Genomic DNA, 13,291 nt, shown 5'->3' with positions numbered 1-13,291 from the left:
ATGTCATGCTACAGGGAAAATAACAGCTGATAACAGGATTTGTGAAATTTACTGCTGGACAATGAATGGCATTTCAACATTTTATTATTGAGAAATGAAAAAAAGTACAAGGGAAAAATGCAGAAAGGAAGGAAAACACACTGCCAGTGAGTAAGCCTTTCTGTCAGCATTCTCCAGAAAAAATAGTGTTTTTTTTTTCAACCAAATCTCAACAAAATTACTTTAAAAATCATCTTTTTTCCAAAGCTTAATACCTTTTTGTGATATTAAGAAGCATCAGGAATAACACATATCTGTACCATCAACCAGTGTGTCTTTTTCATACATTTGTTTGTTAGATACACACATAACTTATTTTTTATTAAAATACTTTGTGTTTTCTAAGAGGAAATAAAAATTAAGAGGTAACTACACAATCCATTTTTATCCACTTTGCAGATTGATTACTGTAACAAATTAATGTACGAGTTCTGTACTTAGGATTGGTACCTGGTCATATTGCAGGGCTTTGTGTGACACATTTGCATACTGAAGGCTCAGGCGATTCTTTTCTTGCACAGCATCCTTCAGTTCATTTTTCTAAAACACAAGAAAAGAGTGTGTGTTATAGACCATTTATCTCCATTACAGTACATCCTATTAAGTTCTTAAGGAAGCAATGTTTTTGCATTATTTGGTATTAACCTACCATTAAGTGTAGTACCAGGCATAAAGCCAAAGGCACTGAAGGTGCAGTTGCAGAAGATTAGCTTACAATTACAGTTGGCTCTATCATAAAACCACATGTTTTCAGTAGATGATCTGATTAAAGATGTGCAGACAAACAGATGACCTGACATCACAAGCCTGGTGCAGATAAATATATATATTAACAAAAAAAGAATCTCCCTGCAGATGCAACAAGGAGCTCAAACCTGGTTAACTTACTGAGAGCAGGGAAGAAAGCTTGCTCCCAGAGTAAAGTAATATCCTCAAGCTCAGATCTTCACAAGGCATTCCAAGCACAAAAACCAACAACTGGAATGCGTACCCATGTACATGTCTATATTCATATACGTCACTAGATTTAAGATAGCTGTTTCTAATGGTAGTATGTCTGCTTATAATAAATGCATATATACATGTTTAAATTCAATCATTTTAGAGTCCAGGTAGAACACTTGTACACTACAATGGCAAATCCAAAATGCAGACACAAGACAACTGTCTTAATATGAAGATATTAACTACAGCCCACAGGTGGGAAGCTACTCTTGACTAAACACTACTGAACTAAACCAAGACATCAAATCCCAGTATTTTCAGTCTCCTCGTTGCAGTCACACCCATCAGCTCACACCTAAGGATAGCAGCAATTAAAATTTCTCAAGTTCTGCTAAATCTGTTGTTTAGGATGCAATTAAAAAATGACAGTCAGATCCTGAGATGCCAGACAGTTCTGAGGGACAAAATGACAACAATTTCTTAGCTCACGTTACATTTTTTCAAAGGTGTGAATTAAATCAGCAAATATTTTTACAATACAAGCAAACTGCACTGAATGGTTCCTTGGATATGTGAATAAATAAGCAAACCCTATTAATTACTCAAAGTTATTTGTAAAGCACTGTGTAACTATTCTGCATTTTAGTAGGCAAAAATAAGCTATTGTAGCTGCCCTGAAAAATCCTTTGAACCACAGGCTTCTGTCAAGCGAGATTTACCATTGACTTTAATGGATCAATTTGCATTTGTTATGAATCAATACTGCTCAGCTGACTTTAATGGGGAACAAGTGACAATGCCTTACCAGCTTTTAATAAAGTTATTAAAAGGAATTCAAGCAGAAGTGGAGGGGAAGGAGAGTGAGGAGCAAAGCGGTAATTGATGGTATATTAACTGTATGTAGAGGAAGCTGATGTAGTGACTTCGCCTATAGTAGGAGATTCTGTTATTTACTTGGCCCGTGTTTTCGCTTATCTGTATGAAAAAGTTTTTAACCAGTACTGTTTTCATACAATTGGTGTTGAATATGAGAAAGCAACTGAACACAACAAAAGAGCAACCAAGAATACTGAAATCCCCTTGCAGAAAGAGAGAGATCAAGCCACTTGCCAAAGGTCATGCCCCTAACCAGGTGGCTTAGTGACAGACTTACTCCAAATCTGCCTTCCCACACACTACTCCAGTCGCCTGCCATGTCCTGAAAGTAACCTGTGATGGGATTAACTGAAGCAGCACACACTTAATGCCCGCATGGGAACACCAGCAAGCTTCCGTACAGCAAACATGAACAGTACTCAACAGGTACAACTTCTCCTAAAGATTAAAATTTCTTTAAGATATCTAAAAGATAAATTTCTCAAAGACTAAAATCTCTTATTCTTAAAATTCCTTATGGGCAGTTTCTCCAGAGTTGAGTAATTCCAGATGCTAACTGCACATGGAGAAACACATTTAACAGTACTTCTTTCATGTCTCCTCTTTACATCAGAGAAGGAATTTCTTCTCTTGTGGCTGTGAAATACCACCTATTTTTCTGCAAATAATAGTTATGCATTGCTTAATATTCATGTCAGTTTGTGATTCTTTTCCTAATCCATTGGCTTCCATATTTTCCAGATTAGTCAAATATAAGCTTTCAACAAAGACCAAAGTTAATTTAATCATCCAAGAACTATATTTCACTCAATAGAAAATTAATATATTAAAAGGGAATTCAAGCCATGTAGAAGAAAAGGACATTTTACAGTTTTCTTCCATGGATGAAATAGAAGATTCAGATATGCAGCATAAAATCTCAGTAGCCCACGGTGGGTCTCTGAAAGATGACAGTTCATGGCTGCCCTGCATACACCACTGTGCTGTATCCCGAGTTCTGAAGCTTCAAATACATTTTAAAGGAGACAGATGTCTTTTGAAAATGCTATACAGAAATAAATAGAATCCTTTTCCATTCGCTTTCATTTACTTGACAGCTAGCATTGAATGCATTAACAACAGGGCAACACTTCTCACTTCAGTTCTTACAACTGCCAATTTCAAACAGAACCTCCAAGTCAACAAAACAAAGAGGTCAGGAAATACATAGGGCAGCCATCACAAATGACACATTTCCTGGCAATACACTGAATCCACGCTTCATGCCTCCAGGTTGTCAATGAATTCTAGGACTTCTTCCCTACAGCCTTCCCTACTCTCAGTTTAATAGTCCTACCAGAAGTCTAAAAGGGAACACACAAAAGAACGTACAAAATTTTAGAGAGGAATAAACATGAGAAATGAATTATAAGGATGGAAATATGTAGAAATACTCAACTTTCCTCCTAAAAATAAATTAAATAATAATATCATTATTATATAAATAATAATAGTACTCACACAGAAAATAATCAGCTGGTGATAGAACAAGCCAAAACATAAACTTGTTTATAATATATTTAGGCAGAAGTTACACCATACTTCGATTGCTTCTAGTCAAGACTTTTCAACAAGTAAACACAGGAAACATGTACCATACCTACATATATCACATACGTGATAGGGTGCCAGACAGCACGTATTCATGTCAGGACTCTATAGAGAGTAATTTGCAAAAAAGAATCTGAAACCTTGTCTTTAACATGCCAGACAAAATCCCCAGCAGCAAGGATATTTACTGATGTATGTAAGAAATGCTTCAGGCATTTTCAGCTGAAGCATTTCAATGTAAGAAAGCAGCACTAAAGACGATCTTTTCAAAATCTTTGAAGTAAACTGAATCAGAAAATTGAAGCCCTCCCAAATGTCTAAAAACACAATCAGTCCTTACAGCGTGCCATTTTTTAAAGGATGCCCAGAGCATCACAGACACACCAGTACATCACAAAAACTGAGACAATTAATAAAAATATCCATTAAAACTTAGACATAAAAACATATTAGAAATAAATGTATTACCTTATATATGAGTTGCATCTTTTAAAATGCAGAAATGAAAGCAAAACTGTGTGTTTCTAGTAGAGCAAAAGTAGAAATTCTCCTGCAGATACGAGGACTGGCTATAAAAATTCACGGTAGGAGGATGACTTCTGTAGATTTAATACAATCTGACACCACTGTCTGGGTAACAAGGTTCTATATTGCCTGGAGAAAGGCATCTGTTGCCCTGTGTGCTAGTTTGCTCATCCATCAATTATATTTGTTTTTTAAAAAAAGGAGGAAAAAAAAAGTTATACACTATTCATTTATTGGTAGCCTTTTTTCTTTGATACTTGTTTTGCCAGTAACCTGGACTGACTGCATTAGAACACACTGACTGTAATCCTACATGATGTTCCTCGATTTTGACAATGCATGCACAGAATCACATCATTCCAGGAGAAAACTGAAAACCAGTGGTCTAGAGGCACTTAAAGAGAAAAATGAATAACCTTCTGATATTTTCTTACATGTTTTTGCCCTGTAGATGACTCATTACTAAGGTCAGGTTTAACATCACTATTCTCTTTTTTGTCATTATTTTTTTTGTATTTTAAGGGGTAGATTCTAAAGGCAAAGATTACTCATCCTCCTTCTATTATATCCAGCATCCCCTCTCCCCATGCCATGAAGGGTGCAATACAGCTCTATCCAGTACTGTATTCCACTGTTACCAACTCAATAGTTAGAACCATGCAACTGTAATAACATATATATTGTAAATCAGTGGAAGGCTGATTGCTTTTCATTGCATTTGACAAACTAAAGGCTTTTGTCTAAGTTTTTTTAATATTTCACTGTGATTGTGATTCTGAATTATCACAATCGAGTACACGTTATCAAGCAGTGCAGGGAAGTAGTCTAACATTTTATGATCTTAGCATTTAAAGACTAAAGAACCCGATTTTACTTTGAACGTTAACACACGTTCATTTTTTCTTTCTGCTACTACTCTTTGGAAAAATGAAGCTCTATTTAAAACAGCTTCAATTTTAAATAAAGTCCCTTCCCAATTAGATTTCCTTCATTTTTAGAAAAAGACATTTTCATGCAAATTGTACTTAATTCTAATAAAAGAAAACAAATGCAGCTTTACCCTCTAATCAGTAGGCTGAATGTAGCATAATAAACACTACATAAAAATAGCACTACTTAAAAAGCACTACCAAATAAGGAACACAGGAACTGGAGCAGTATATCATATTTGGAAATCACCAATGCCTTGTTTGGCGCTGCAGTGACCAGGACCAGATGTTAAGAAATATGAATAATTAAAGTACCAATTATTTTTCACTTTAGTAAGACTCTTAAGGTAATAGGCTTTGCACTACCAACTCATTTCATTCATGTTCCTTTTAGAGCACTAACTCTTCACGCACTGCTTCTCATAACTTATTGGAACAACCTTTTCTTACCACCTCAGCTCTGCCAGCCTCACCAGAACACTGTTAAGGCAGCCCAGGCCACGTTTTGCAGATGGGATAAGGAGACTTCAACATCAGATATACCTGAAATCTTGGAAGATCCCCCAGTTTTGGAATCTTGTGTAACCATATTTGATTAGATTTGTTGCTGCTGGCAACACAAACACAGTTGAGGATATCATAAAAATACATTTCTGCAGCACTAGAGAATCAAACTTAGTATCACAGTCACATTTTCCCTTGGTCAGTATTAGAAAGTTAATCAGTTTGATTTGTGGGTTGAAGTAAGATCAATATTTATTCAGGGCTTTTCCTTTCAATTATTTTTACGCTCACATCTCAATGCACCAAATGAACCAGCACATCTGAGAGGCCAGGTCTAAATTCTCATTTCCCATGCCACAGTTTGAGTTTATTCAGGGGTAACTTACAAGCAAGCAAAAGAAAGAAGTAATCTGAAATGATCCAGTTTTAAGTGATAAAATAAGCGAACACGGAGTTCCTCGAAGAAAGGCATAAAGGAAAGGCAGCACAGGATAAACAACCTCATTGAAATGCTGGTAGCAAGCTGTCTGAAGAGGATGTTCCCTTTGGTTCCCTCTAGAAATATTTTCTTATTGATGTTATCATAATACAGTATAATATTTTGTTTCCCATCTACAACTAATAGTGATTTTTTCTATTGCCTCAACTTCAATGGATGTGTCAAAGACACACCTTGGATTTGTATGTCAAACCAAAGGCAACTAATTATTTAAAACTAATTAAAAACTTGTGTTTTTTCCTTCTGCCTTCTACAAAAGTGTGGATTTCCACTCAAACTTTGTGACAATCCAGAAGGAAATTGCTGTCCACATTTTCCATTTGCTATGATTTCACAAGTGGAAGAACAAACAAAACACGTCAGCTAGAAACACATGAACAAAGTAATTCTGATCATCACTGGAGCTCATTAGGGATAAGGCTGCAGCATCTCTTTAATTACCTACTATGTCATTAAGGTTTCTATTTGCTGATTAACAGAAGGCATACAGAAGGCCAGTGAATTGCAGTCTGGGTTGGGAGATCTCTCAGTGGAATACCTTACAGGATCTTCTACAGACCATTTATGTTAATATTCTGCTAACACAACAGTTGCAGACACTGTTATACAGAAATAGCTCATGGAGAAATCTTGTCAGCTCTGATTAAAGAGTCCATTTCACTGTGCTATTTCTTATGTTAGAAATTTCTTATTTTTCTACAAATAGAACAAGCCTTCTTGTTCTATTTCACTGATAATTAAAATGCAATTAGTTAGATCAGCTTTCCCAAACATCTCTCAAAAAGCTTTCCTTTCCATCATGCACAAAGAGAAGACCAAACAAGATCAGCTGTTGTCATGGCAACATCATGCCCCAGCAGGTGGAAAATGCAGTCCTGTGGCACTAAAAAAGGATGAAATGTACTGAACCTGAGCAAAACACCAGCTCAACAAGCTAAGGATGTTTTCAGAGATTGCCAACTCTTTAAAGCAGCAAATTTAATGAGACAAACGTGGAAAAAAAAAAACCAAGCGTGAGCTCTGGTGCCATTAGTAATGACACAGTTGTCTCAGTAATTTCTTCAGGTAGAAGGTTACAGTGACATTGTGCACAGTTCTGAAAACCCACAAAAAGTTCAGCACAATTGAAAAAGAAATAAGTGACTTGAAAGCAGAAAATCATTTTTCATTTCAATACAAACGCAAGAAAAATAAGCAGAATAATTTAGGAACTAGACATCAGAAGCATTATTCATCAACAGCTGTTCATGCTCCAAAAGTTCTGTTTTCAGAGCGGGTAATACTATGGCCTTCAGGTAAGACTTACACTAAACAAAGTGAAAACCAGACACTAAATAAAGTTATGCACTAACCTACATCAAGTGGTACAAAAGTGCTGCAGGATGGCAGCATATGATCTCTGTAAGAAAATCTTGAATATACCTTTACCTACAAACACACCCTGAGGATGTCAATAGTTTGCACAGTATTCCTTGAAGGAATACACGAGGCTTGTTTTTCACCAAGATACACATGGTAATTACGACCAAAAAATGTTCATTGGTTTTGGATTCTTCTAATGGTTAGAGACACTCCTGAAAAACAGGAACAGCCACCAGCAACAAGCACTTGTGGAAATGTTTCACAGATGATTTGACTGGCACTGAACAGCAACACGAAAACAGAGTCAGCGCCAGATACTAACACAGAAATCTTTCTGTATGGTATTGCATGCAAATGTGCAAGTCTTTAAGCCTTTAAAAACTACCACAACTGCTTTGGATTCCCACTTTATTTTGCTGTCATAAATTTGCTCTGCATTTCTATAGTCTACAAGGAGAATTTTCCAGGCACCTTTGACCAAAACGGAGCATAGACAAGAGTCAAACATATCAGAAAAAGCAAACCAATATCCAAAGAGCACAGCTAGCACGTTATTTCTCATTATTTTCTCTTTACTAAGTCTAAGGAATGCAGCTAGGGAGATATTCACTTACCATTCTGCCTTCCTTAGGATAAGCTCAAAGGGAAACAACCAGGCCTCAACTCAAGCAAGGAACTAAGTAGTTAAGAGCTGCGGATTATTGAAGCATTTTACCAAAACTCCATAGTATTTTCCTGTTCATTAAACTGTGACATAAATCCAAATAAATGTAATGCATTACAATTGCAATCAGATTTCTCTCTGCTATTTCCCAATTTTTCGCAAACGTTATTTATTTGGCATCAGTTAAATTTGCCTCAACGTGACTAATTAGGTGTATATTACTCTCAACCATGAATTATTTCATTTCTTAGAGTTACACATGATAGGAATGAAATGTATTTCACCACCACTTACTCAGAAAGTAGTCCTGTGTTTACGCGATTGCATCCATCTTCCCTCCTTAATGACACAGGCAAAGAAAAAGAGTCAGAGTCTTCTTCAGCTCATTCATGCTGTTTTGCATCACACTGCAAAATTAATATCAATCCTCCTTACTAGCTGAGCCTGACCTTTTAGCCACTGGCTGGAAAGGGAACATCACTCCCCTGGGGGCTGTTCGAGGGGAGGGCGTTAGGCACGCCTGACACCTCTCAGCCACCAGATGAGGCGAGGCAAAAGCACATTGAAACGGGTAATTTGGTAAGGTATGATTAGTTTTATTTACATAAGGCAGGCTGGCAAGCCATGCTCAGCTTCACGCTTCCCTAAGTACCTGCTGCAGAGAAGCCTTTTGTGATCCGTAATGTCAGTAAACATTTGCATTTTGGTTTATTCTTTAAAAGTCAATTATTAACTGCTTGAGGCTGAACAGAAAGATTCTGTGAGCTTTTTCTGTCTGTGTACTCCAGCTTTCTATTACTAATCCCTGAACTAGACCAGGATATTCTAGGACTCAAAGCGTTTATATTCATGTAAATAATCAAAGTTTATTCACAGTTGTTTCCAGGATAAAACCTTGACATGTCAGTAAAGCACAGAATTCATAAGATGTGTAAAACAGTTACAGAGACAGCACAAGAGGCTTTTGCCTTCTGTCACTCAAAACTACCTAAGTGATAGGAAATTTAATTTCTTTGGGCATAAAACCTTTTTAGTGCAAGCATGTGTTAAGCATATCCTGAATATAACTTAAAATCTCTTTCTCTCTCTTACTTCATATAGCATTACATAAACCTTGAAAAGATACATTGATCTTTGTTGTTGCACTCTGTACGCTTGCTGATATTTAATCACAGTCTTACATTAAAATATAAATACCCTGAAAACAGCTTGTAATTTTTAAGACCTTGAAGCTCAGCAACCAGGTTGTGCTCTCACCGGAGCACAGCATTAAACTGTTGTATAAAATAGCGCCAAATTAGCAAATAATCATTGTTAAGGAGAAATATCAGAGAGGAAAACTGATGCAAACTGTCTTGGATTTGTGAATTAACAGAAAACAACTGACTCACGTGATATGTATAGGGGAAATACAACAGAATTCAAGTCTGCACAGTGAAAACCCCACAGAAGGAACACGGTGAGACGATGCAAAGCACTGACACTACTACTGCCACTGCTACTGGAATACTGAAAATTTCTCATGTCGAATTAAAGATCAAAAGAAAATAATTCCAATGCTAATAATATTTTAGCTCCAGGGGTTGTCATATTTAATTTTTTCAGTTCATTAAAATCGATTGTCCTGGCAGCCAAAAGTTGAAAGCCTCATTGGAGATTTTAAAACTAACTTCTAAATGAAGTGTGATTTTGAATCTCCCCAGGAACGTAACTGAAGAACACTGCCAGGTTGTATATACTAACAAATACAGTTCAACTGCTGGCTTCTGCGGTGCCTTTTGTGACAGAACATAGGGTGATTTTAATGGCAGCTTTCACCATTCCCACATTTGTGTGGCTGTTCATCTGAGCAACACTTTTGTTCAGATATCGTTCAACACTGATCTAGAAACCTCAAGATCAGGAAGGTGTTTCAAGACACTGTAATAACTTCCACTGACTGATCAAAGCTTAAGTGACTTTTTTATTTTTATATATAGCATTTTAAATAACTGATGGAGGGATTTAGTTTGCTCTACCAAAGAGCTTTTAAATTACCTCAAAGGTGTACAGCCCAAACCAAAAGGCCAGTATCCAAGTTTTAAGAAAGAAAAGGACAGTGAGGTGAAAAAAGGTTAAAACAGATACATACTTCCAGAAAGTATCAAAACCATGTTTCCACATGAATCATATATGGATATTAAATTTAAAAAGCCTTATGGTTCATCATAGCATATCAGTCATATATAGAGGATGGGAGCCTAATATCTGAGCTCATCAATTAAAAATGAACCTGCAGCTGAAATCCATTCATGAAGCATGAAATAGATCTCTCACAAGTTAATTGTCATTCTCTATGTAAAACAAATCCTTGGAGAACATTTAAAGCATTTCCAGCATTTTAGACTCTGGAGACCTGTTACTGTAAGCTGGATTTCTACCTATTACAAATGTCATTATATAATAATTTTATTCATATTTAAGTATTTTTAAATTACTGTTTTTCCCCCCTCGAGGTATTTACTTAAATCAAGGAATTCTGATGTCTTCATTTCTCCAGCAAACTCATCAGCTCTGATAAAGCCAAAAGAAATAAGTTTTTTTTTAAATACGAACAGAAAATAATAAATTTTGTTTTCTTTGAAACTTCCCCAAATCACTAATTTTAAACCTATGCCTCAAATCATTTCAAGTATGATAGGAGATTATCTGCTGAATGCATATCTTTCAGGCATTTCAGGTTTCATGCAGCTATGCCAAGTTTAGTTCTGCTTAAGAGACCTGTGAAGCTCTTCAAAAAATAGAAAATGAGTCAGGAGAAATAAATATACAGCCTTTGGGTGGCTGAAAAAGAAAAAAAGAAAAAAGAAAAAAAAAGGGGGGAAAAAGCATAGTAAAATTGATCTACAAGTAAGATATTCTGAGTTCTCTCTCTTACTGGTAACGTAACTCACTAGAGAATCCATGCTACCGTCCTCCTTTTCTGTTGAAAAGCAGGCAGATAAGGGGAGCTTGTTAAGTCCATTTGTTCAAACTTATGATTCTGTTTCAGTCTTTGTCAAAATGGAAACTGCCACTTGATTAGGAACTCAACCAAATGCCAACTCCTGCAGCCTTCAAACACTCAGACAACGCTCTATTTACCCAGAGGAAATGAAACTCACTGCCAGCGTGTTTTGTATTCAGGTTTCTTTGCTTGATTCAGAGGATCAGAATCTGGGCCTTTTCTTTACTGTTTTCAGCATAATTCAGCATGATTCAGTCTTGATGCTGCCAAGACCGTAACACCTTAAATGGGTTTTAGCTACATAATTAACCAAATGACTTATCATAATTTTGCTCTTTCATTGAGAACAACTGGACTGACATTAATGCTGTCTCCTCAACTCAATCTGCTAACCACTGCTAGCTGAACCACGTGTAGGAAGGGAGTGACCATTACCCCTGAGAGTCTCAAACAACCCACAGTGGAGGGATACACTCCTGCAGAGAAGATGGCAATATGAACACTATGACAATCTACAGTTCTACCACAGCAAACCTGCAAACTCCCAGCTTGTTCCCTGGTTAGAAACTAATTTAGAATGCCATTCTTTACTCTGCTAAATTGTCAATAGCGTTATTTTGTATGTGCAAAATGTTCATTGAAAGTTGCTCAAATGCCAAAATGTGTCCAAACCCTGCCTAAGTCTTTCATTTCAGGACTTTCAGAGAACTGAATTCCAAGCTTTCGAGATCTAGAAGAGACTAGAGAACAACCTATCAAACAGATTGGCAGCAGAACAGCTTGCCACCTTCCTATTTAGACTTTCAGTAGCCCTATAATATGGGTCTTCAACACACTTCTAGCTCCCCAACAGGCTAATCAGTACCATTCATTTTATGCGAGCATCAGCAGTAATTTACATGCATTTATCACATATAGGCTTTAGCTTCATTTATGTTAGCTGAAATTAATACTGTACAGAATATATCACTGAAAGATAAACACATTCCACATTTAAATGATTTTAGAATTCATAGGACTGGGCATCAATTCAGCTGGAAGAAAAACAAACAAAAAACAAAAACAAAAGCTAGAAATCCAATATGCAATGAATTTTCACTAGTATTCAGAAAGATTTAAGGTAAGAACAGAATGGAACTGCACAAACCAGTCTGTGAACTGAAATTATAGACAAAGGTTAAGGGAGAAAACAGGTCTCCCACCAAGTGATGAGCAAAAGCTTCCATGATAACAAACTTCCAAAGTACTTTGTTGCCTCTGAATATTACCTGGCTGTGGGGAGAAGAGGAATTTAGGTGCAGAAAAGCTCATATCTCCTACAATAAGCCCCCTCAGAAGATTCAATCACACTGCTGGCTGCCGGCAAGACGCAACCCTAAAGAGCAAGGGTTTCAGACAGGCGACGGTTTTTCAGTGGGAAAAAAAAGATAAAGGTAAAATGCTTTGTGTTACATTTGAAACGTTGATGCTTAAAAGATAAGAGAGAAAACACGCTATTAGAGCAGAGTCCTGCAGATTCAGAAATTAACTGCTAACAAGGATGATATCTACTACAGCAGGGAATAGTCACCATGGATTAGAATAGCAGTACTTACACTTTCAGGGAGGACTCTTACTGTGCTGGACCAGAGCTTTGAACATAGCAGCACATCACCAGTAGGCCTTGACATTATATACATACAATCTAATCTTTCAAATCTAGAAAATGCACTGCCATGAATAATCATCAAGACTATGACAAGTACCTATCAAATCATCTTTTGGTCTTTCCTGTTTATTGTGAAATTGCATTTAATTTGAATAATATTACTACAGACTTATGACAAACCACAGGCAAAACTGTCAAGCCTTCATAAAATTCTACATTTTGTTTTTTCATTTTCAATTGAAGCCATTTTGGTTCATGTCTGATGTAAAAATAAATCTTACCAAAATTACGGACCAGAACAAACCCCAGTATACACAACTGGCTTGTGTTAGGGAGTTTAAGAGACATACTTGAAGCTCTGAAAGAAGGTTAGGTCACTGTGACCTAAAATTTGCTATTCTTTAATCAGCAATTCTTCAAGAGAGAAGATGGTATACAAGTTATAGAGGGATTTTCCAGCTCTTTTATATAAACCTTTATAACACGTACTCACAGTGCATCTACAGTACACAACGACAGGCAGATAGGTAGGCACAGAACGGCTCCTCTTTTCAACTAGGTGAGCTAACAGAATAAAGCTTCTAAAAATAATTCATTTTGTTCAGCAATAGCTTTTGTCATCGTTCTTCTTTTCACTGTTCTTATGGTCTGTGAGGCAGGCTAATTTTTCTTCACAGATCTCTGCATGTGTTGTAACAGCTCGATCCAGGCTCTGGTTTTTCAG

At 36.6% G+C, this 13,291-nt stretch overlaps 1 protein-coding gene across 50 annotated transcripts in view; it reads right to left on the bottom strand.

Moving 5' to 3' along the window:
• The window catches only part of RIMBP2 (RIMS binding protein 2), a 96,400-nt gene that overhangs the window by 44,004 nt on the left and 39,105 nt on the right, over positions 1 to 13,291 (bottom strand). For 48 of the 50 annotated variants that reach the window (XR_014931952.1, XR_014931953.1, XR_014931954.1 and 45 more), the window contains one exon: positions 490 to 579. Coding sequence is in view for 37 of the 50 variants with exons in the window: in XM_085509437.1 (XP_085365563.1) it covers positions 490 to 579 (90 nt within the window). In the remaining 13 variants the exon portion in view is untranslated. Of the gene's footprint in view, positions 1 to 489; positions 580 to 3,918; positions 7,343 to 13,291 lie in introns of those variants that run through there. The other 2 variants (XM_085509456.1, XM_085509457.1) reach the window with 1 other exon arrangement.

This window comes from Coturnix japonica, chromosome 9 (assembly GCF_054131305.1).
Source record: "Coturnix japonica strain WE chromosome 9, WE-NBRP24, whole genome shotgun sequence".
NCBI classification, from domain to species: domain Eukaryota; kingdom Metazoa; phylum Chordata; class Aves; order Galliformes; family Phasianidae; genus Coturnix; species Coturnix japonica.
Note: the sequence above shows the minus strand (reverse complement) of the source record. Positions and strands in the feature narration are given on the sequence as shown.